This window comes from Paramisgurnus dabryanus, chromosome 23, assembly GCF_030506205.2.
Source record: "Paramisgurnus dabryanus chromosome 23, PD_genome_1.1, whole genome shotgun sequence".
In the NCBI taxonomy this organism is placed as follows: Eukaryota; Metazoa; Chordata; class Actinopteri; order Cypriniformes; family Cobitidae; genus Paramisgurnus; species Paramisgurnus dabryanus.
This window is the reverse complement of record NC_133359.1, coordinates 7,205,893-7,227,442: the sequence shown is the minus strand read 5'-3', so window position 1 is coordinate 7,227,442 and position 21,550 is coordinate 7,205,893. Positions and strand designations below refer to the sequence as shown.

The 21,550-nt window shown below is 37.5% G+C and overlaps 1 protein-coding gene across 5 annotated transcripts in view; it reads right to left on the bottom strand.

Annotated features, from left to right (window-relative positions):
- Positions 1-21,550, bottom strand: part of scaper (S-phase cyclin A-associated protein in the ER) — a 140,767-nt gene that overhangs the window by 43,835 nt on the left and 75,382 nt on the right. For all 5 annotated transcript variants that reach the window (XM_065292114.2, XM_065292115.2, XM_065292118.2 and 2 more), the window contains one exon: positions 12,980-13,095. In XM_065292114.2, the coding sequence (XP_065148186.1) occupies positions 12,980-13,095 (116 nt within the window). The remainder of the gene's footprint in view (positions 1-12,979; positions 13,096-21,550) is intronic.

Genomic DNA, 21,550 nt, shown 5'->3' with positions numbered 1-21,550 from the left:
TCCCCTGCACACTATAAACTGATGTTGCATCACGAAGATATTGAAATAGGTCTCTTTGATTTCTGTTCAACATATAATATAAAATAGGCATGATGTATGTAACTTTTACTTTATCATTGCATTGTAAAATGATAAGAAGAGGTAACTTTAGGAGAGAGGAGCTCATGAGTGTTTGTCATGGAATTTTAGGTATCCATATTGTTGCTGGGCTGGTTTTTAAAGAGAAGTGTCAAATGTCCAGGCAAGGATTGAATGACCGGTCTGAGTGTCAAAGTCCACTTTGGCGTCTCAAATATAAACAGCAGATCGAGGGCTTAAGCGCAGGATTATAACCATTTATCGCATTATCGTAGAATTAAACATAAACTGGCGCTGAAAGGCTGCTGACAGGAAACAACTCTGAAAGTTCACAAAACAGTTTTCTAGCTCAGATTTCCACCAATACGCTTTACTAATACCAAGATTTTATCAGTATATAAACACACTTTTTTATAAAAACACGTAAGTGTAAGCATAACAAACAATAACATTTTTACTATATTTGTATTTATGGATAGCTAGGCAATACGAATGAATAAAAATAGCTTTCCATCTTACGAAATTTGGATTACTTTTGCGTTAACGAGCTACAGCTCGAGCTCATTAAACATTGACGGTAAACCTGATCTAGGTGCATGTTCACGGCCTTCTGAAGGTTTGAGGATGGCTATCCGATGCCTGTCTAATAACGTGCCGGGAGGAATGCGAGGAGTGGGGGGTGGGGCAGCCCCCAGGTGGCTTGCATGGTTAAACGGCAGATTATAGAGCACACGACTAATTTCTTTGTAGTAATCTTATTAAAGTGTAAAACAGCTGTCGACTAGCCAAATCTCAACATCAACCCCCAGTGGTTACTCCGAACCCCGGGTATGAAACAAATAAGAGTATTTGGGGTAAAAAGGACTAGGAAAATTGGTTAAAATGTTACTAAAATATTGAGAGATATGAAATAGCAGCTAAAGTACTATTGCATAGTCATGGTGTCTCATTCCCTGCTGAAAAAAAAACAATAAAACCATTACAGAAAATTATAATGGTTTCCAATAAAATACCATTAGGAACCGTTAGCTTTAACCATTAAAACCACTACACTGTAGTGTGTTTTGGGCCATATTCCATTAGAACCAAAACATTCCATTAGAGACCAACAAAGACCAATACACTGCAGTGTGTTTTGGTCCATATTCCATTAGAACCAATAAAATTCCCAATAAAACCAATAGAATTTCTGTGATGGTGTCTATTGTTTTTTTTAGCAGGTATTTGCTTTGGATGATTAACTAAGAGCATTACCAACAAGTTGCTGCAGCCAAAAAGCATTAAAAGTTAATCATACACAGATTTAAATGTTGTGATGATTAATATAAGAACTATAAAACGATATATAACTAAGTGTGGGAGTTATTATTCATGTAACTCTCAAATTTTAGATAGTGCTAAGGTAATAAGTCGCTCAGATAACTTAAAGAGACATGCAACAAGTAGCTGTAGCTCCAATTCATTGTTAGATGTCCATCACATTAAGTACTAGATCCTCTCGTTCATCCTAAACAAGCATACGCCTTGCCAAGATATTCGATTAATTGAGCGTGAAACAGTAGCTGTGGTGTCGATTAAGTTTTTCTTTACATCTCGGCCATTCGCATGTAGCAGACATCACACATCATCTGTTAAACTGGCTGCATTCAACACCTTGTGCTGCTACTGTCTGAGTAATGGGATTTTTTTGGGGGGGTAATTTATCATCCTGAAGCCCGTCAGATGGTAAAAAGCTGTCACTGTTCTGCTCGAAATGATATCCTTACACCCCAGCCCACTGCCAACAGTAACCAGGCTGCTTTTCCGACGCGCCCTCCTCTAATTGCTGATGATTAGCATGACATCCAACACCGGCCCGCGGTGCGCAGCCTCTGCCTGTCTCTTTCCTTGATGATGACAGCCTGTGTCAAAGATTTTGAGGGGCAATTTGGTGAAGTGCTATTGTACTGCATCTCGGGTTACTCGGAGTATGTAACACTGACCCACATGCGCCAGGTCGTTCCTGCATTCCTCTACCTGAGCGCGTCCGAGATTCCCCCTCACAAGATGCGTTTTTACATCTTTGGGCCGTGCCTGTGGCTCCCAGAGCCAGGTCTATACACAACAGGGATATTGTTAATCTGCCCATAATGAAGCTTTATCTTGTAGACACAGGATTATGTTCCTAAGGTAGCCGGTTGTGATGGTCTCTATAGCTCTGTATCACAAAGGGAGGGGGCATTAAGAGAAAGAACAAGCTAGATAAAAAAGACAGAAAGATGTAGATAGTAAGCACCCTTCACCCTACCAAACCAGCTTAACCTTAGCTGGCCATGCAACATACTGCTCTAAAATTACTTGATTGACACAACCAGAGAAGACCTGCTTAAGGTATCCCGCAAGGCTCGGTCATCCCCACCTTTCCATTTTCTATCCTCACGCACCTCAAGCCCTGCAGAGGTTGCTCTTCAGCTTGGGTGGCCTGTGGACTAGATGGTGGAGGGGGGGAGGGTCATTGGACTGACCTCTGAAACTGAATTAAGGCCATTTAACTCATTCTGAAATCCATAGGTTAGCTCAGAGACAGGGAAGCAAATGGCTAAGAAGAATTCGAGATGAGGGGGAGATCGCCCCTAGACTGTCTGTCTGGTGTAAAATTGACATTATCTTTGGAAAAAAATGGGTGGAGAATTTCAAGTTGATAGTATGAAAAAATTGATTATCAAATAGGACAATGGCTTCATTTTGGCCCGAGACTTACATTGCCAAATTTCTTGAAGTGATGGTTCGGCCAAAAATGAATATAACCCCATGATTTACTCTATCCGAGATACACGCCAATCCTTTTCATACAAATTTTTAGATATTTTTTTAAAATGTCCAAGCTTTTCCAATCTTTATGATGGATGAATATAGGGTCTAGCTCAAAGAATGTGCATCCATCCTTTGCAAAAGTAATCCACATGGCTCCAGGGGGATAAATACAAATCTTTTGAGGGTAATTAATGCAATTTTGAAAAAAAAATATCCATATTTAAAACTTTACAAACAAAAGTAACTAGCTTCCGGTAATGCCGCCATCTTACGTCATTTTATTTGTATGAAAAATGATGGACCTATGTAACTCGGATGGCTTAAGAGTAAATCATGGAAAATTTTCATTTTTGGCCAAACTATCCCTTTAATACAACAGACTTTTCAGACATTTTGATTTTTTTATAGAGGCTGGAACAAATGGTAAAAACGTCCTGATTCCTACTATAACAGTAAGTCAACAGTCAAACGAAAAACAAAAATTAAATCCTGAGTGAACATTAAAAAAAGAGCCAACGATAAAAGGTGACAAGCAAATCCTCTCTCCAACAATCCCTCCTTTCACTACAATCCAAATGACATTTAATTTGATTCTGCCGTTGATCTTTCCCGATATCCTAAATGATTCCAAGTCATCCATTCTATCCTCCGTTCCACAAACGGGTGGGCATAAGCCGTGTCAAAAGTCCCGGGTGCGCTGTTACGCACCACGCAGTGTGCGCTCACATGCTCGCAGACGGACGTGCCACATAATGGCATCCTGAAATGAAACCACTTGGAAAGAGCCCGCAAGAAGCTTTCACTGGGCGCATTTAGTCATCATGTGACACGAAGGTTGAGGTGACAGGCAGTGGCGCGTCAACGCGTTCACTTCCATTTAGAAAAGTGAGACAGCCGGAGTCAAAAGGACTCAGGGCGATCGATTTATCCGTGGCGATTGCTCACTACTTGTGAGAAGTTTCACTGATGTGTGGGGGACCTTTGTGATTTCCTGTGTCTGTTCAGAAGGAGTCGTTTTACTAAAAGGCATTTGTGAAACTCATTTAGGAGTGACCTGTGGACTTGCGAGTGTGTGTGACTGGATTACACTTTGTTCTGTATAAGAAGGGTTTAAGCGCTGACAGCAGCCTGGTCCAGTGCCCACCTTATGGCATTAACTTCTCCTCAGCAGTGACACCTATTGGGGAATTGTGCAGGGGAATCCCATACACGTTACATTTACATGTATTCTTCATTCATGCATTTGGCAGATGCTTTAGTCCAAAGCAACTTACAGTGCATTCAAGGTAAACAGGTTTTTTTCAGTATTGTGGTGTTTCCTGAAATGTACCACAGCAGTCACTGGGGCGGTACCCTTTCAAAAAGTACAGCTTTGCTCCTAGAGTACCTCAAAAAATATGTAAGGTACCTAATGGTACATATTAGGACCTTTTTAATGGGTGCTGCCACAGTGAGAGATGGGGTATATATAAAAAAAAATCAAATAGTGTGAGAATCAAACCTATAACCTTTTGCACTGCTAACGCAATGTTCCTCCAGCTAAGCTACAGGAACAAATTAAGATTAACTACAAAGCTTGTTATTAGGGCTGTTAAACGATTAATCAAAATTACATGAAATTTTTTTTTTGTGTTTGCATAATTTATGTGAGTGTACTGTGTGTAATTATTTTGTGTATTTTTTATTTTTTGTATTTTTTATTTTGTGTATATATTTTTTATTGTGTGTATATTTTCTATTTTGGTGTGTGTATGTTATATAAACTCTTAGCATTTTTCAAGCAGATTTTTGAGGTCTCACCCTGAAATGTGTTTTAACAATAATTGAAAGAATTTCTATTTATTATGGGCTCGATTGGTCCTTAATATTGGTCCAAAAAGTTTTTTGTTTTCTTATGAAAAAATATTATGTCGGCACAAATTTTTTGGTCTACAAAATTAATTTTAAACATACATTCAAGATTAAAAGATTTTTAAAAGCATGAGAAACATTTCAGTCAAGTGTTCCTTAACTTTTAACCCAGTCTTTCCAGAAAAACAGTTTTTTTTGTGGTTGTTGCGGGCAAAAATCCTTGATCTTGCGGCACGTTTTCTTAAAAAACGCAATTGAATATGCAGGATATTTATTACATTTTATGCAATGAAATTGCGGGAACTTGCCAAAATTGCGTGAACTTGCAAAAACTGTTTGCAGCTTTTCATCGATGTTCACGTCGCATAATTACTTCACTTCCTAACATTCCCATGACAACAGGGGACATGGCTGCGCATATGTGATATTATGTAAATGCAAAATTTTTCTACTTTCTGCTAAGATATGTATGACTTTTTGCTACGAAAATCTGCAATTTATGCAGCGAAAGAGCAGCGTATTTAAAAAATGCGGCCCCCGCATAAACATGCAGACTTTGTTTGATTATGCATTGAATCATGTGATCGTATAATCGCGTTTTTCTGGAGGGACTGATATATGAATGTTTGTGTATTTATATATACATAACACATAACAATTACACCCCATTTACTATGCAAGCACAAACTTTCATTTTGTAATGCGATTAATCATTTGACAGCCCTTTTTTAATCTATTCATACTATATGTCCATGTCACTGATCTGTAAGTCAAAGTTGAGTTTCAAAGTATAAATCTTTAAGTTTCAACTTAAACAGAACAAAATAATTAAATTTTCATTAATCATTAATTGTAAAAAGGTAATAATGTTTGTACCTCACACAATATTAATAAACAAATACAACAAATAGCCTACACCATAGTAACTTCTATGCAGTGACTAAGCTAACAAGTGTTTTACTGCATTGCTAGATGATAACTTAATAGCACTCTCAAGTCCTACTTTAGATCCACCACACAAAGATCATAAGTCTGATGAAGCTTAGAAAACAGCACACCTCACCTCAATAATCTGCATGATTTGAGGTATCATTCATGTCTGTATAACAAACAGTGCCGTGTGCCAAACTTTAATACTTAGGGCTTGAGGCTTGTTCAAATCCCTAACCCAAAGTTTGACAAATAGAGTTACGCTTGCTTTAGCACAGAGCACCAAAAACATACATAATATGCTAAACCATAATCTAAACTTTAAGATGGGGATTATTGTAGCGCACTGTGCAAGATGGTTATGTCAGTATTAAAGTAAACGGAGTGCACTCTTAAAAATAAAGATGCTTTTTTGTTTCTTTAAAAACCCATTACTTTTATACCTTTTATGTGAAACAGAAAGGTTCATCAGATGTTAAAGGTTCTTTATAGATACAAAAAAAGGTTCTTCTATGGCACCGTGAAGCACCCTTATTATTAAGAGTCTAAACAAATGCTGTGCAAATATCTATAACTTAAAAATTCACGGGTTGTGGAAGTTCATATGTAAAATAATGAAAATGTGTCTTGTATAGGTGCTCCGGGGAGCACATTTGTGACATTTGTTTACATAATGCAAATCCAATGAGAGAAGTACTCTCTATATTGGCTTCTCTTTGCTTTTAGGGCATAAGATTTTGTCCCACCAGCTAAAACGCCATCATTTCCAAACAGCAAAAACAAATATTTTACAAAAATTGCTTTGCAAATCAAACTATTAGTTAAGTCAAAGGTCAATTTGTTTAACTTTTTGAAGTCTCCAAGTTATGTTTCAGGCATTATTTTCCAATCAATCATAATGTGTCAAAATTGTGACTGAAAATATGCTGCTTTTCAATGTAAATATTTCCACTTAACAGAGAGTTTTGTTTTCTTAACTGGTGTTAAACATTTTAGAAAAATGTTTAGTACTGAGATCTCAACCATTTGAATGAAACGCATAAATAAACAAACAAAATTTGACAATTTAATGCTTTATTTTACATCGAAACCTCATCATATTTAAAGGCTAGCGAGCAGGTTAACGTTCAGTTTGTTGTATGCGTTTCCTAAGCAGCTCGCTATCCCTGGTTTACTCATGCAAACAAAATGGCCTTCCTGCGCTAGACATCCGACCCCCATTTCCTTCTTAGCCGTCGATTCCCTTCAAAACACTCAGCTTGAAGCCACAGGGTTGCACAGGGACATTAACGGAGCTCACTGTGGAATTAGCCCATTAATGTAATGCTAACAAGATGAAATCTTTCTCCCGCGGGAGTAATATTACAGCGGCATCTCCACAGTTGTTCTTTTTTGTAAATCACTCAGCTTATCTGAAAGGAGACGATCGATACGTAGCATTACAGTAAATAGATAAACTAGCGCTGCTGTAAGGGTTAGCGTCTGAGGCAACCATTATAGCGCGCAGATAAGGGAGAACGATTAGCACGTATTTGCTTCCGCCGTGCCCTTGACAGACACCCGGTGCCACGGCAAAACGTCACTGCCGAAAGGGATTTATGAAGAAGGATCATCTTTCAAAGAACTGTTTAAGCTTGCACTATTTAGAATAAATTTAATCAACTATTTGCAAAATTGCAAGTTTGACGTTTTAAGGCATTAGCGAGACTTTTTGTGGTTCTTTGTTTACACAAATTGCAAAACTTGCTGACAGCAATGGAGACAAATCATTTTTGGACACCTTTTCAAAGCGTTTTCCCAAGAGGTAACCGATTCAGAGTGAACGTTGCAGAATGAGGAAAGTTGCGTGATTTTGCCTGGAGCTCTATCAAGAACAAAACATGTTAACAACCCACAATATAACATACCTGAAAACTCACAAGAGGTGAAAAGGTGACAATTTTGCCACTGTATGTAAATGTGGGGGCTTCTCTCCCCATAAGAGTTTTGAAATTTTAACATGTACATGAAATGTCATTAGGAAAAAATAAAGGAAACAGACAGGATTTGCTTAAAGTGAAAACTTCATGGCACAACTGGATGGTTAAAATTATTTCTTTGGTCTTTTGGCAGGCAAAAGTGTTTCGGTTAAAAGCAAATACTCCTGCACGCTTGCTGGCTGGAAAATACTAGAGGAGTGATTTTTAACCTTTTGCAACTGAAGCCCCCCTACACTCGTATTGGGTCAAAAAGGGACAAACCCAACCAGTTGGGTTATAATTTAACCTGTGCTGGGTTGCTTTAACCGATTGTTATGTCAAACATAAACATTCACATAGTGAAATTTAACAAAGTGGTTGGGTTTGTCCCTTTTTGACCGAATGCTGGGTTGAAAATAACTTGCACTGTAAAAAATTATATCATATCAACATATATTTTTATATTACTTTTACAAATTAAGTTAAACAATTTCTTGTTTTTTTAAGTCAAAACTTACAAAAATAGGTTTAATTGACTAGCATAATTAAGTTATTTTCTACAGTGTAGTTGAAAATAAATAAGTTTGTGTCTGATCAACAACCAGTCGCACCAGGTACTAGTAACTCTGACCCCTTACAGCTTATCACAGCTTCAGCACCAATGGTCTTAGGGCACAGAGGCAGCAGTAAGGGTGGATGAAGTGATTAGGAATGAAATTAAGTACAAAATCTGTATTTTATTCATGGAACATATCAAGTAATCCTGTATGGTAAATTTTTTAAAGGATTACTCCACTTTCATAAAAAAATCCTGATAATTTACTTACCCCAATGTCATCAAAGATGTTTATGTCTTTCTTACTTAAGTTATTTGATAAAAATAATCCAGAATTTAGTTGACTTTAGTGGACCTCAACTTCAAAGGGCTCTAAACGATCTCAACCGAGGCATAAGGGTCTTATCTAGCGAAAACCCCCAAAAAAGTACTTTTACACTACAAATTCTCATCTTGCACTAGCCGTGTGAGGCGCCAGCGCAACCTCACGTATTGCGTAATCACATCGAAAGGTCATGCATAACATATGTAGAATGCACACTTTCGGACCATTTTAAACAATAAACAGACATTAATTAATATTATTTCACATACAACAACATCGGAACGGCCTTTTTGCTCCACACCTGTAAACACTAGGGCAATAGTTTATCATACGTCATGTGTGTGACCTTTTGATGTGATTAAGTAATATTTAAGTTTATGTTGACACATCACAAGGCAAGTGCAAGACGAGAAGTTGTGGTTAAAAAGTACTTTTTTTGCGAAAATCGTTACTCTAGATAAGACCCTTATGCCTCAGTTGGGATCGGTTAGAGCCCTTTGAAGCTGCATTGAAACTGCAAACTTTTAGGTCCACTAAAGTCCACTATAATGGAGAAAAATCCTGGAATGTTTTCCCCAAAAACGTAATTACTTTTCGACTTAAAGAAAGACATAAACATCTTGGATGACATGATGAGTTATTTTTTATTCCTTTAAAAGAATCGAATTGTTACATCAGCCCATAAAAACAAAAAGGAAATCTAATTTTTTTTTTTTTTATAGATTTTTACTGCATTTCATTTTTCGTTCTGACTGTTGTTCATCTGTTCTCATAACAAATAAATAAACACATTTTAAATTGTATACTCGTCTTGTAAGTTCATGATAGAAATGAATGTGAATGAAACAATTATTATCATTAAAACATGAAATGACGAATAATAATTGACTATGACAGAATCTTTACAACGCGGTTTGTCCAAAAATGAGAAAAATCGAATGCAACCTCTCTAGCTATTTTCTTTATTAATCTTGAGTTTGTTTGCGCCCCCCACACTTTCCTTTTCTCTCAGGTATTGTTTCAGATTATATTAAAAAATTGTATCTTGTTATAAATACCTTTTGTACTATGGCCTACCTATGACACATCACTTTATGGTTTCCTAATCTTTGTAAGTGGCTTTGGATAAAAGCGTCTGATAAATGTAAATGCATTTTAATGTAATCATTTTAGTAAAATACAAATACTGAATATAATCAGAAAGTTGAATAATACATTTTAAGTAACACTTTATTTTACAGTGCTTTTGATACATGTTAAATGTACTATCGTAAATCATGCAAAATTATGCAACTTACACCAAACCAAACCCTTACCCTGTTGTAAATGTTGTAAGCATTATTACTTACAATGTAATTATACATTTATTAGTAACATTGACAGCATTTTTTGGATATCGTCCAGCCCTTTTGGATACAGTGTTTTTTTACACTAATATGCTTGCATTCTGGAAGTACAACATTTACAAAACATCCAAATAAACAGTAAATAAAGATAACCATTGTACATGGTTTCATGCTCGGCACAGAGACGTTTTTAACAAGTCAAGACAGGGCAGAATTTAGTCATGAAAGTGAAGCGACTGGTAGTCTACTCTTTTATCCTCAGAGAGCCACCACTTCAACGTTTGATTGGACAAAACATGGTGGAATGACAGAAATGCCTTCAAGATCTTCACCTCATCCCAAGCACGTCAAGTGGATCTTTCAAAACAACAGAGGTTTAAGGTGGATGCGTTTTTTTGTGCAGCCTGACAAAACACGCCGCAAACGCACACACACACGAGAGAACGCTCGCAGAGGTTAATCAAACACAACGCCGTTTCAACCTCTTCAAAAACTGAAGTTCATAAAAATCCATTACGCTACCAAACGCAACTTCAAATTTTCTGGAATTAATGACCGAACAACAAGGAGATGGAGAGATGGTGAGTGCGAGTATGAAAGAGAAAAATCAATAAACACTACATGGCCTGTAAAAGCATTATAAATATAAGCAGCAATTCTCCATTAAGGGAGATTTGGAAAACAGCAAATGCTAATGAGGGAAGCAAAGAGGCCATTCGAGTCCATTAGTAGCTCTCTCTAGTGAAAATGGGCCGCTCGCTGAGGTTATCTACTGGCCAGTGCCACTAGTTCCAGACCCACTATTCAAACCTGACTTCCATTTCCAAGTGACATATTGGACAAATGTGCTTTCTGTATCGCAACGAGGGGCCGAGGGAGGAGTTCGAAATGGATGATTCAAATGCAATGCTTTTTATTTTCCAAACAAGGAGCATTCTTATTCATTATAAATTTATTGTGATGCAGAGCGCTGGGAAGAAGGTAAATGACATCAGAGTCACTTTGTGGAATTGGAAGGAGGCCACAAATCATTGCCGGAGATGACTGAATATTTTAGAGTTGATGCACGAAAAACTGTTGTGTGCTCCTTTAATTTTTTTTACAAAAATGATTTTAGTGGTTGGCACAAATGTGTTGAGCTGCAGAAACTGTATCAGTTGATGTGTTTCGGTATGTAAGGTCATCGGGAAATGATGCAAAACAAACCCATGTGACACTTGCATGAGCACCATAACGCAACATGTTGGAACGTGCGCCAACCGCTAAGCCATGCATATGTGTGAAAGTGCAATCAAAAGTGTGAAAAGTTAAAGAGCACATATTTCATTGCTAAAAACAATGCTGTTTTGTGTATTTGGTATAATACAATGTTTTTGTGTGGTTTATGGTTAAAAACACATTTTCAACATACCGTACATTTTTATAGCTCCCGATTTCACCCTCTTCCTGAAACGCACAGATTTTAAAAGCACTTTGTTCCTGATTGGCCAGCTAATCTGTACATTGTGATTGGCCTAAATACCTCTGACGTCAGCCGGAAATGTGACGCTCCTTACTATGTTTGAAAGATTCGGGCACAAAGCAATGCTAACAGGAGTTAACTTACAGGGGTGAGTCCAAGCGGAGGAATTATGATAATGTCTGACTTTACTACATCACCAATCCCAGGAAGTAAACTGTTGCCTACAATCCGTGTGTTTGTTGTAGTTAGGGCTGTCACGGTTATGAAATTTGGCTGACGGTTAATTGTTTAATAAATTGTGGCGATTATGATGATTAATTACCTGTTTATTGCTTTTACATTTAATTCTCATAAATTTTTTGTTTGTGGAATAATTTTCACAGATTGTTATGATTATTTAAATTAAATATTTTGTTTATCTGGCAGTAAATATTAATACACATAACACATATTTAAAAGTAATGTGATATGGTCTCATTTATACAGGCGCTGCAGCTCCCCCTTGTGTTTTTAGAGAGATGTGCAATCATTGCGGTGATCTGAAATCATCGCGAAGAGGTCAAACAATTGCGATGAGACGATTATTTAATCATTGTGAGAGCCCAAGTTGTAGTTCAAGAAAAGAGATTTACGTTGGAGACGATAACTCGGGTCATCGTTGACTTTGGGGTTTGTACCTTTTGCATATCGTTAACATGTACTAATACACACTTACACACCAAAGAAAATATAAAATCATGAATCAGACAATTGTTGCTTTTTAAACTTTTGATTTCCAGAAAAAATGTGATTTATGTTTATGTTAGTCGCTTTTATCCAAAACAACAAATGTGTGACCCTGTAAAAATATGTAAAGTAGCCATGTTACAATTAACCCCGCGTTAGTTTGTGCCTCGCTCTAGAGGTCTTCACGGGTCCACTTAGATCCGAAAACCCGAGGCCCGACCGAGACCCGATCGGGTTCGGGTCTTAAAGTTTCACGTGTGCCTCGGACACAGGTCGGGAATAATAATAGCGGCATCGGGTCTCGGGTAATTAAAATGAATGTTTTTTTGCCGAACGGACACGAGAAGACCCGAACTCTCTCGTGTCACGTGTGTGCATCAATGTCCTTTTCAAACCTCATCTGTTTGCCAAGAGCGCTTGCGACATGTGTGGCTGGCGGTAGGTTCATTTTCGTTGAGACAAACATGTCAGTCAATTTTACATGTACATTTTAGCGGTTACCTTGGTGTCGTCGTCAGATAATAAGGTAAAACAAATGGAGCAGCTCGCCAAATTGATTGTGAGGCAACCGGAGTTTCTTCCTGTCTGACTGCTGAGTGCGGGTCTGCAGAATGCACACACATCGGTGCCGTTTACATTTTGGTCCAGTCGAGTTAAAAAAATTGCCACTAGTTTGGGTCGGACTCGGGTCTAATTTTCTCCGGGTTTGTCTCGGGTCATTTATTTATTTATGCACGTCGGGTTCGGGTATGAAGTGATTCAGGTCATGTACATTTCTTTGGACCTGAGAAGATCTCTACCCCACTCACCCCAATGATAATGAAATGAAAAGCTGGTGTGGCCTAAAACTTTTGCACAATACTGTAAAAAGTTTTTATAATGGCTTGAAATGGCCAATTATATTGTGTGCATGTGAACAGCTGATAGATAAACTTGTCAATATTCAGTACTCACTTGAGAGGAATACGGGGGACCGTGGTGGGATTGGAAACGGTGGTGATAACCTGTAGGATCTGTTCCAGAGCAGACAACCCCCCTCCTACCTGAAACGCTACCTGATCAGCGTTATTCTGAAAAAGAGAGATAGAGAGAGGGTTAGAGATAATCATGAACATACTCAAGTATCGCATTGTTTTCTCATAGAAGGTATCCTATTGTTGTCCACCTCCTATTTAGGGAAGCTGGAGTGAAATTTAAAACAAAGTGATCCCTAAAGAATTCCTGCTAAATTTCAAAAGTGCACAACCCTTCCCAGCCCCCTCCCCGATAGCAACCAAAACCCAATGCGGGACAACAAACGCACATATCTGCACACAAAGCAGGGGTGGTCTGGTCTTAGGAAAACTTAGGAAAAACAGATTGGAGTCCAAATATTAAATGGACAGGAGACATATTTGAATTGTGCATCACATTTAAGGTTATTTCAGGATAAATAAATTGTATTAAAAGGGAAGGTTTAAAAGTAACTTAGTCGTTGGTTATCATAGATACCAGCCGTAAAACTTTTAAGAGAGGGTCAACTAAACGGTGCCTGAAACCCATACGGAGCGAATGAGCGTCTTTAAGTAAGAGAAGACGTAAAACAGTCATTTAACTGACGTCCTTCTCAAATCAAACTGTTTACGGAGAGGACATTTTTACTTGCATCATAAAATTCTTTAAAGTTCAAAGTAAAACCTCTTTAAGTGACTCATACGGTTTAAAGCTAAAGTTCTCTGCACCCCAGAGAAAGCCCTCCCTCGCTTTGAGCAAACGGGAAGAAAGTCCCTCAGAGCTTGGCGATGAGTTCGACCCTAAGGTTGCCACGAATCAACACATAAATCAACAGCTCTGAATTTTAAAATGACAGCAGTAATCATTTATTTGGTAGATCGGAGAGTAAAGCAAAAAAGAAGACACACCTACTCGGTATAATGAGGTCAGATTCTCATACGCTACGTGACGGCACTCAAAGATGTTTTTTTTAGGGGATAGCAGGGGCTGCCAACAAGCCCGAACATATTGAGTAGCAAACAGAGGAAGTGCTTTGCAAAATTACATATAAGCTCCTCTCCTGTCAATCACGGGCACCGCCAAAGAGTCATTCCTGGAGATCCGGTGGCAAAAAGACAGCTGAACCTCTGCCAGGGTTAAGAGATTGGAACAAGCTTGCTGTCAGGTATACCAAAGGAAGAAGCGCTCGAACAGCGGCCGGGATTAAGAAGATCTCACTGACAGCTCTGTCAAGACGGCATGCAAACAGAACGGCCCCGGCACCTCTATTGTGAAGGTGCGACAGTAAATTGTGTGCGTTTGCGAAGTCTCCGTAGGGCTTAAATAACACACTCGTCGGTATAGCCCTGTCCTTGTCTCCAGGGGCCTCTCATGGTGGCCTATTTAAGGAGGCGTTTGGAGGGGTTAACCGTGGTGATGGCGTGTGGAACTCCACGGGGAGGTGTCTCGCCTTGCCCGGTCTGGCTTATTGACAGATCCCTTTGCTGAGCAAAGTACCTGGAATCTAGGGGAGTTTAGGAAAGGTTTTCAGGATTGAATAGATGATAAACATCAGATAAAGAAGATACAGGGAGTTTAGCGACCCTGTGTGTCCATCCAGGGATCTAAGTAAAGCAATATCAAATATAGAAAGAAAAGCTTTGACTAGGAAACAAGTGGCAATTATTGATGGGTACAGTATATATATGAAGAGTTTGGTTCCAAAACCAGATAACTTAATAACTTTTTCAAAAATCTTGTGCATTACAATTAATATCAACCGAACTTCAGTTGGTCTGTTTTGATTTAAGCCTTCACAACAACAAAAAATACAGCTAAGTAGCACAAGAAAACCATGATAAAATAATAATAATAAACATGTTTTGAAAAAATTTGTAAAAAAACGAATTTTCTGGTTTTGAAACCAAACATTTCATATCGGTCAAAAGTTTTGAAACCATCACTTATTCTTTATTTATGTTGAATAACATTTTTTTAATAAACTCATACAAACTATGACATAACACTTATGTAACTGTGGGAATTATGTTGTGACTAAATGTATCCAAAATAAATCAAAAATCATCTGAAGCGCAGTCACCCTTTGCATAGAAATTGCTAAATTGTACTCGTGTCATTTTATCAAGAAGCTTTTTGAAGTTTCACTTTAAGATGAATTATAAAGACTATTGAAGGAGTTCGCATTTAATTTGGCTGCTTTTTCTTCAATATTTAGTCTAGGTCAGGGTCACACAACCTATTTGTGAGTGAGGGCTACCACAACAAACAATCTGGAGGTCTACATTTTTGATATAGTCTACTCAAAACTTTTTTGTTTTACATGTTAATATGTTTTAGCATTGTTTAAAATGTTAGCATACATAAAAAAGCCAAACTGATATAAAAAATATATAATGAATAAATATTAAAATTGAATGTGATTTGGCGGGCAACTCACAAACTCCGTTCGGGCAACCTGGTGTTGAAGACCACTGGTGTAAGTAATCTAGTTAAAAAATATATATATTTTTATAACATTTTTGTTTTCTGGTAACAGAAATTAATCCGTTTGGCACAGGTATATTTTGTTTAGTAAAGTAATTTCAAACATTTAACTATACGCCCTTAGATTAAATGATTTTTCAGATCATTGTTAACATTTCAGTCAAGTGTTTCAAAACTTTTGACCAGTAGTACATATTCGTGATGCGCGGGTCGTCTCATAACCTGCGGGTCGGGTTGGGGCGGGTAAAACATCGTCAATTTATTGTTGGGGTGGGTCATTAAAAACAAAATAAAAAAACATGTATGTTGCGTGCAATTCCCTATAGCTTATATTAAATATTTGGGAATATATATTTTCATATTTTATTAGGTTTTAAAAGGTTAAATTATGTAGGCTTACATAGCAACGTATCTTGATATCCCCAAACCTTGGCCTCACGTCACGAAAGCTGAGAAAACTGCTAAACTGAGAAATTAAAGTAAAGAAAAAAAAGATGGCACTGTAGAAATAAAGGTTGGGAATTTGTGAATCGATAATACAAACGCTGTTTTGAAACTGTTAAATTTTTTTATTATTATCTTATCTTTATATTAATATGACCATGCTTGTTTCTATGGTTCATAAGTGTATGTTGTTGCCAGTTTACTGGGCAATGTAATCTAATGGCTGTTTTCCTATTTACATTACAAATGCCTGGTATATCTATTGTAATGGTCACGGGTGCGGGGCAGGTTGTAAAAATAGATACAGTGGTCCAAATATTTCATAAAAGCGGGACCCGCCGGTTGAAAAAACCCCTGATCCGTGCATTACTATGGTGTATATCTATGTATACATATAGACACAACACCTTTCAAATTTTTTAAACAAATTGAAAATGTACTGTAAATGTTTCTCATGAGCTTATAAATCAATTTAAATGTTTCAAAGTTTGATTTCAACCATTGACATTTCCTAAGTCAATATTAAAGATATCAAGGTTATATTTTTAAAGAATGTTCTTTACATTATGTAATATGAGATAATGTAGTTTAAAACAGTAAATCACAAAAATTGACTTTAGCTAGTTTTCACCGACTGGGTCACAAATGTCTGAAATTACTTTTGCAGACAAAAATTAAACTGCCCCAAAATATTAATTTCCTTATTAATAGACAACTAACATTTATAAAAAAAAATTAAAGGATTAGTCAATTTTCTTAAAAAAAAATCCAGATCATTTACTCACCACCATGTCATCTAATATGTTGATGTCTTTCTTTGTTCAGTCGAGAAGAAATTATGTTTTTTAAGGAAAACATTCCAGGATTTTTCTCATTTTAATGGACTTTAATGGACCCCAACACTTAACAGTTTTAATGCAGTTTAAAATTGCAGTTTTAAAAGACTCTAAACGATCCCAAACGAGGCATAAGGGTCTTATCTAGCGAAACGATTGTCATTTTTGGCAAGAAAAATATGCACCTTTTTACCACAACTTCTTGTCTTCCTCCAGCTGTGTGACGAGCCAGCGCGACCTCAAGTAATTGCGTAATGACGTGGAAAGGTCACGTGTTACATATATGAAACGCACACCTGCGGACCATTTTAAACAATAAACTGACACAAAGACATTAATTAGTATCATTCGACAGACAACAACATCGGAACGGTCCTCTTTCTCCACACTTGTAAACACTGGGGCGTAGTTTCGATACGTTATCCGTGACCTCTTGTCATGATGACGTATTACGTGAGGTCGCGTTGGTGCGTCACACGACCGGAGGAAGACGAGAAGTTGTAGTTTAAAAGTGCATATTTTTTATTTTTCATGCCAAAAATGACAATCGTTTCGCTAGATAAGACCCGTATGCCTCGTTTGGCATCATTTAGAGTCGTTTGAAACTTCAAATTTTAAACTGCATTAAAACTGTTAAGTGTTGGGGTTCATTAAAGTCCATTACACAATGAGACAAATCCTGGAATATTCTGAACAAAGAAAGACATCAACATTTTGGATGAAATGGTGGTGAGTAAATTATCTGGATTTTTTTCAAGAAAATTGACTAATCCTTTAATTGATGATTTACTGAATCAAAAAAGCAGCCAATAACAGCCCACAAAACATGTTCTGCCATAACAAGATAAGATCTAAAGTTGAATATAACAGTAAAACAAAATACCTCTGTGAAAGCCTATAGAGCAACATTAAAGTAAATCGTCTATAAGAACATATGCTGTTGTGTTGTGCACTTCTGCACACTGTTACCAATGTAACTTTAACATGTTGCCACGGGCTAACCTTTCTCAATAGCATCTGGAACTGATATACCTCTTTAACGGGCCACATCAAACAAGCAACCCAAACGTTTGTTTATTTGTGACCAGCATGCCTCTACAACAGCAGAAACAACGTGTTAACGTAACATCTGAATCTTAACATAACAAAGGAGAGGCAGTGTTCCACTTGTGCGGTTTTCACGCGAAGGAATGAAACGTTTCAATGCCGACACAAAAAATAAACAGAGGGCGGTGAAAGAAAAAGAAAAACCAATGTGAATTCATGCCTGCTGCCCTCTTCTAAATGTTCAAAGTGCTTAATGAATATCAAAACAACTGCCTACGAGACCGTGTATCAAAATGCAAGCCGTGCTGGTCGAGTGTAATCGAGTTTAGTAGCAGCGTTAAATGAAACGCAGCCTAGCTACAACCGTGTGGCGTCTACATTCTGAATTCAGTCATGAACTTGGTCAGGATACTGTGCAATGACATTAAACATGCAGAAGGACTGTAATATGATAAAACATCACACGGCATGACATAAACAAAATGGGCTGTGAAAAGCTGGTACTAATCCATGATTCGCACACAGTACACTGTCAGAAATAAAGGTACAAAACTGTACCTTTTCTGTCACTGGGGCTGTACCCTAAGTTTCCGTTTGATACCTTTACAGGAATACAAAACAGAATACAATTTTGGGTAGATTACCCTACCTTAAGGACATACATTGTTAGAAAAAAGTCAAAATATGTACCCTAGCTGTCATTGGGGCTGCATACTTTAAAAATGTAATTGTATGGACCATTAGGTACAGATATGTAAACATTTAGTACCAATATGTACCTTTGATATACTTATATGTATTTTTGAGGTACTAAAGAGCTCTCTTTGGTCCCAGAATGTACTTCTGATGTACTAAAATGAAATCATTAGGTGCAAAGCTGTACTTTTTGAAAGGGTACAGCCCCAGTGACAGAAAAGGTACAGTTTTGTACCTTTATTTCTGAGAGTGTAGGGGAGTACTGTACTGAAAATGGTTTGCATTCTCATTCAAACAACACTCAATTGACATAATAATAGGATGATTTTTGTTTTTTACACAGAAGACCCGAAGACAGATCAGATGGGGCAACAGAAAGGGGTGGGGCGACGAAGTAAATCTAAATTATACAGCTTGAGCGATCTTATCCAATTACTAACAAGAGTGGCCGTTTTAGGCAAGGCTAATCAAAGGACCAAGCAGCTGCGCTTCCCGCTGGCCGGCCAGGACAAGGGCACGAGTGCAAGGTACACTTTAAGTGGGAAGGAGGGCTGGATGTGTCTGTGTATTCACCTCCCACAAACCACTCTAATTAGCCAACATGAAAAGCCAGGGGGAGGTGAACGCTCCTAAAATGCTGCATCCCCCTTCTCGTAACAGATGGACAACAACTGGCCGGGGTGTTCATTGACGGAGAGGGGTTCCATCTTAGGCCCATCCATCTTTGGGCAAGTGGCGCGGTGATGTAAACAGGCCCCCCCTCCTTCCCCGTTACTACGACAGCTCGAAATCTCAGGATGAATAAGAGTGCTGGCATGCAGACGACAGAGTCTGCGTTCCATTTTCAAGCAGAATTATAGAAACATACAAAGAAGAATAAACACAGTCGCCATTTAGTGAAGAGGTCTGCGCTAACATCACAAGGAAAGGAAAAGAGCCGTAAACCAAAGCAAGAGCACTGTGCAGCGTAAAGTAATAAGTTAGTCTTTACAAGGTTTTATAGCACATAAAAGTACACAATGCAAGATCAAGAATTGGTTTGGAGAAAACAATAGGAACCAACTGTTTATTAGGCACAAGTATCAAAGGAGACTTGGGAACTTTTGGAGATGCTGAAGAACGGGTGTATCCTGTCCTGCTTGTATCCCACTCGTAGCCACAGTCTGAAACTTCAGTACAAGCTGTGCAAATCAATTTCAGCACTTGCAAAAAACATACAAACCATGCAAATGTTGAAACCTACACAACAGTGTTGTATAAAGTACTAGAAAGCAATACTTGAGTAAAAGTACAAGTATTGTACTAGAAAAAGACTTTGGTAGAAGTTAAAGTTGTCTTTTAAAATATTACTCAAGTAAAAGTCTTAAAGTATCTGATATATACTGTCCTTAAGTATCAAAAGTAATTTTCTGATATTTAATGTACTTAAGTATTTTTTTTTTAAAGCAAGCGTTTAGAACTTTGATTGTGAACTTTATTGTGGCTTTCTTATAGTAAATCATATTCAGGGTTCCCATTATCTTCTTAATCTCAATCATCCTTTTCCAGGACTTTTCAGGCACAATTCTCTTAAGTTCAAAGAGCAAACAGCATATTTTTAGAGCTGACATCAAATAAAAAGCAGAGATTTCACTTTTGTATGAACTTCAGGTAAAAATGAAAAATAAATAATAACTTATTTCTTTCAAAACATGAGCATATTTTTGAAAAAAGTGGAGTACTCCTTTAAGTTAGCTGCTCTACTAAGAAAAAATGCCAACTCGTTGTGTGGCAATGAAAGCACTGTGACTTTGATCAACAATGCAAGCGTACATTCACAATGTATAACATTAGCACAATATTATCCTATAACCACTGAGTTTTGGGTTAATTAACATAAAAGGAAATCTCAAGTTTGACAAAACGTAGGATGCTTTTGAAGACGTGAATACAGTCCTTAACACTTTCTTTCTAACCTGCCACTGATAGCAGTTTTTAATAAATATTTCTCAATCTAACATTAGCCTACCGGAGGGAATATTCGGCCGGCAGTTATGCTATAATGTTACCATAAACAGTTAAGTGTGTTTCAGTTGAGAGTTCTCTGTGAATTAAATAAATCCATGGGAAAATCAGCGGTGTAACGTTAAAGTTGACGTTTGTTAAACATGTGCGCCTGGCCATCACATTAGACAGATAATTATCTAATACGGCTTATGATAACTAATGTTGAATCACATTGACATTGTGGCTTTACTTAACTATTATTTTAACGTACCTTGATGTGATTCTTTAGGTTGGACGGGGAGTTTTTAAATGACAAAATGTAAGTGATTTTCGGTAGGCATAAGAGGCACTTTATTCGGTAATCGGGAATTTTTAATTCCAATGTACAAAAACATTTCTTACAAATACGTCCACGGGTGTATAACGTTAGCTTTCTCACCCTGTTCATCGTCGGGGTGGTCGATTACGATAACGGGAGGTCCTCCGATAGGTGCTTTCGTTGCAGTTTCAGTTGTGCTCCCTCATCCTTTGGCAACACTACGCTAAAATAGAGTGTGCGTGAAATAGAGTGTGCGGAGCGTGCGTAATGCAATTTAGAAGCACTGATTCGCCAAAACCTCCCTTATTGAGGTCGCACACATTTCTTCTGATTTGATTTTGTAGTAACGAGTAACGAATATGCTTAGTGGAAATATATCGGAGTAAAAGTATAAATTTTATCTAGAAAATGTAGTGGAGTAAAAGTGAAAGTTGACATAAATTTAAATAGCGAAGTAAAGTACAGATACGTGAAATTTCTACTTAAGTACAGTAACGAAGTATTTTTACTTCGTTACATTACAACACTGCTACACAACATAAATAGTTTAAATATCTAATATAAGTCAAGCCACCCAAGGGTAATTCTTTCCACCATAGGTTTAATGCCCCTTGGAACATGCACCTGAGGGGAAACACAAATCCTCAGCTCTCTTACAGTCACAAGCAAAAGCCAAGTGGAACAAAAGAATTACCAGACAATTAGGGCTCGAAAATTACC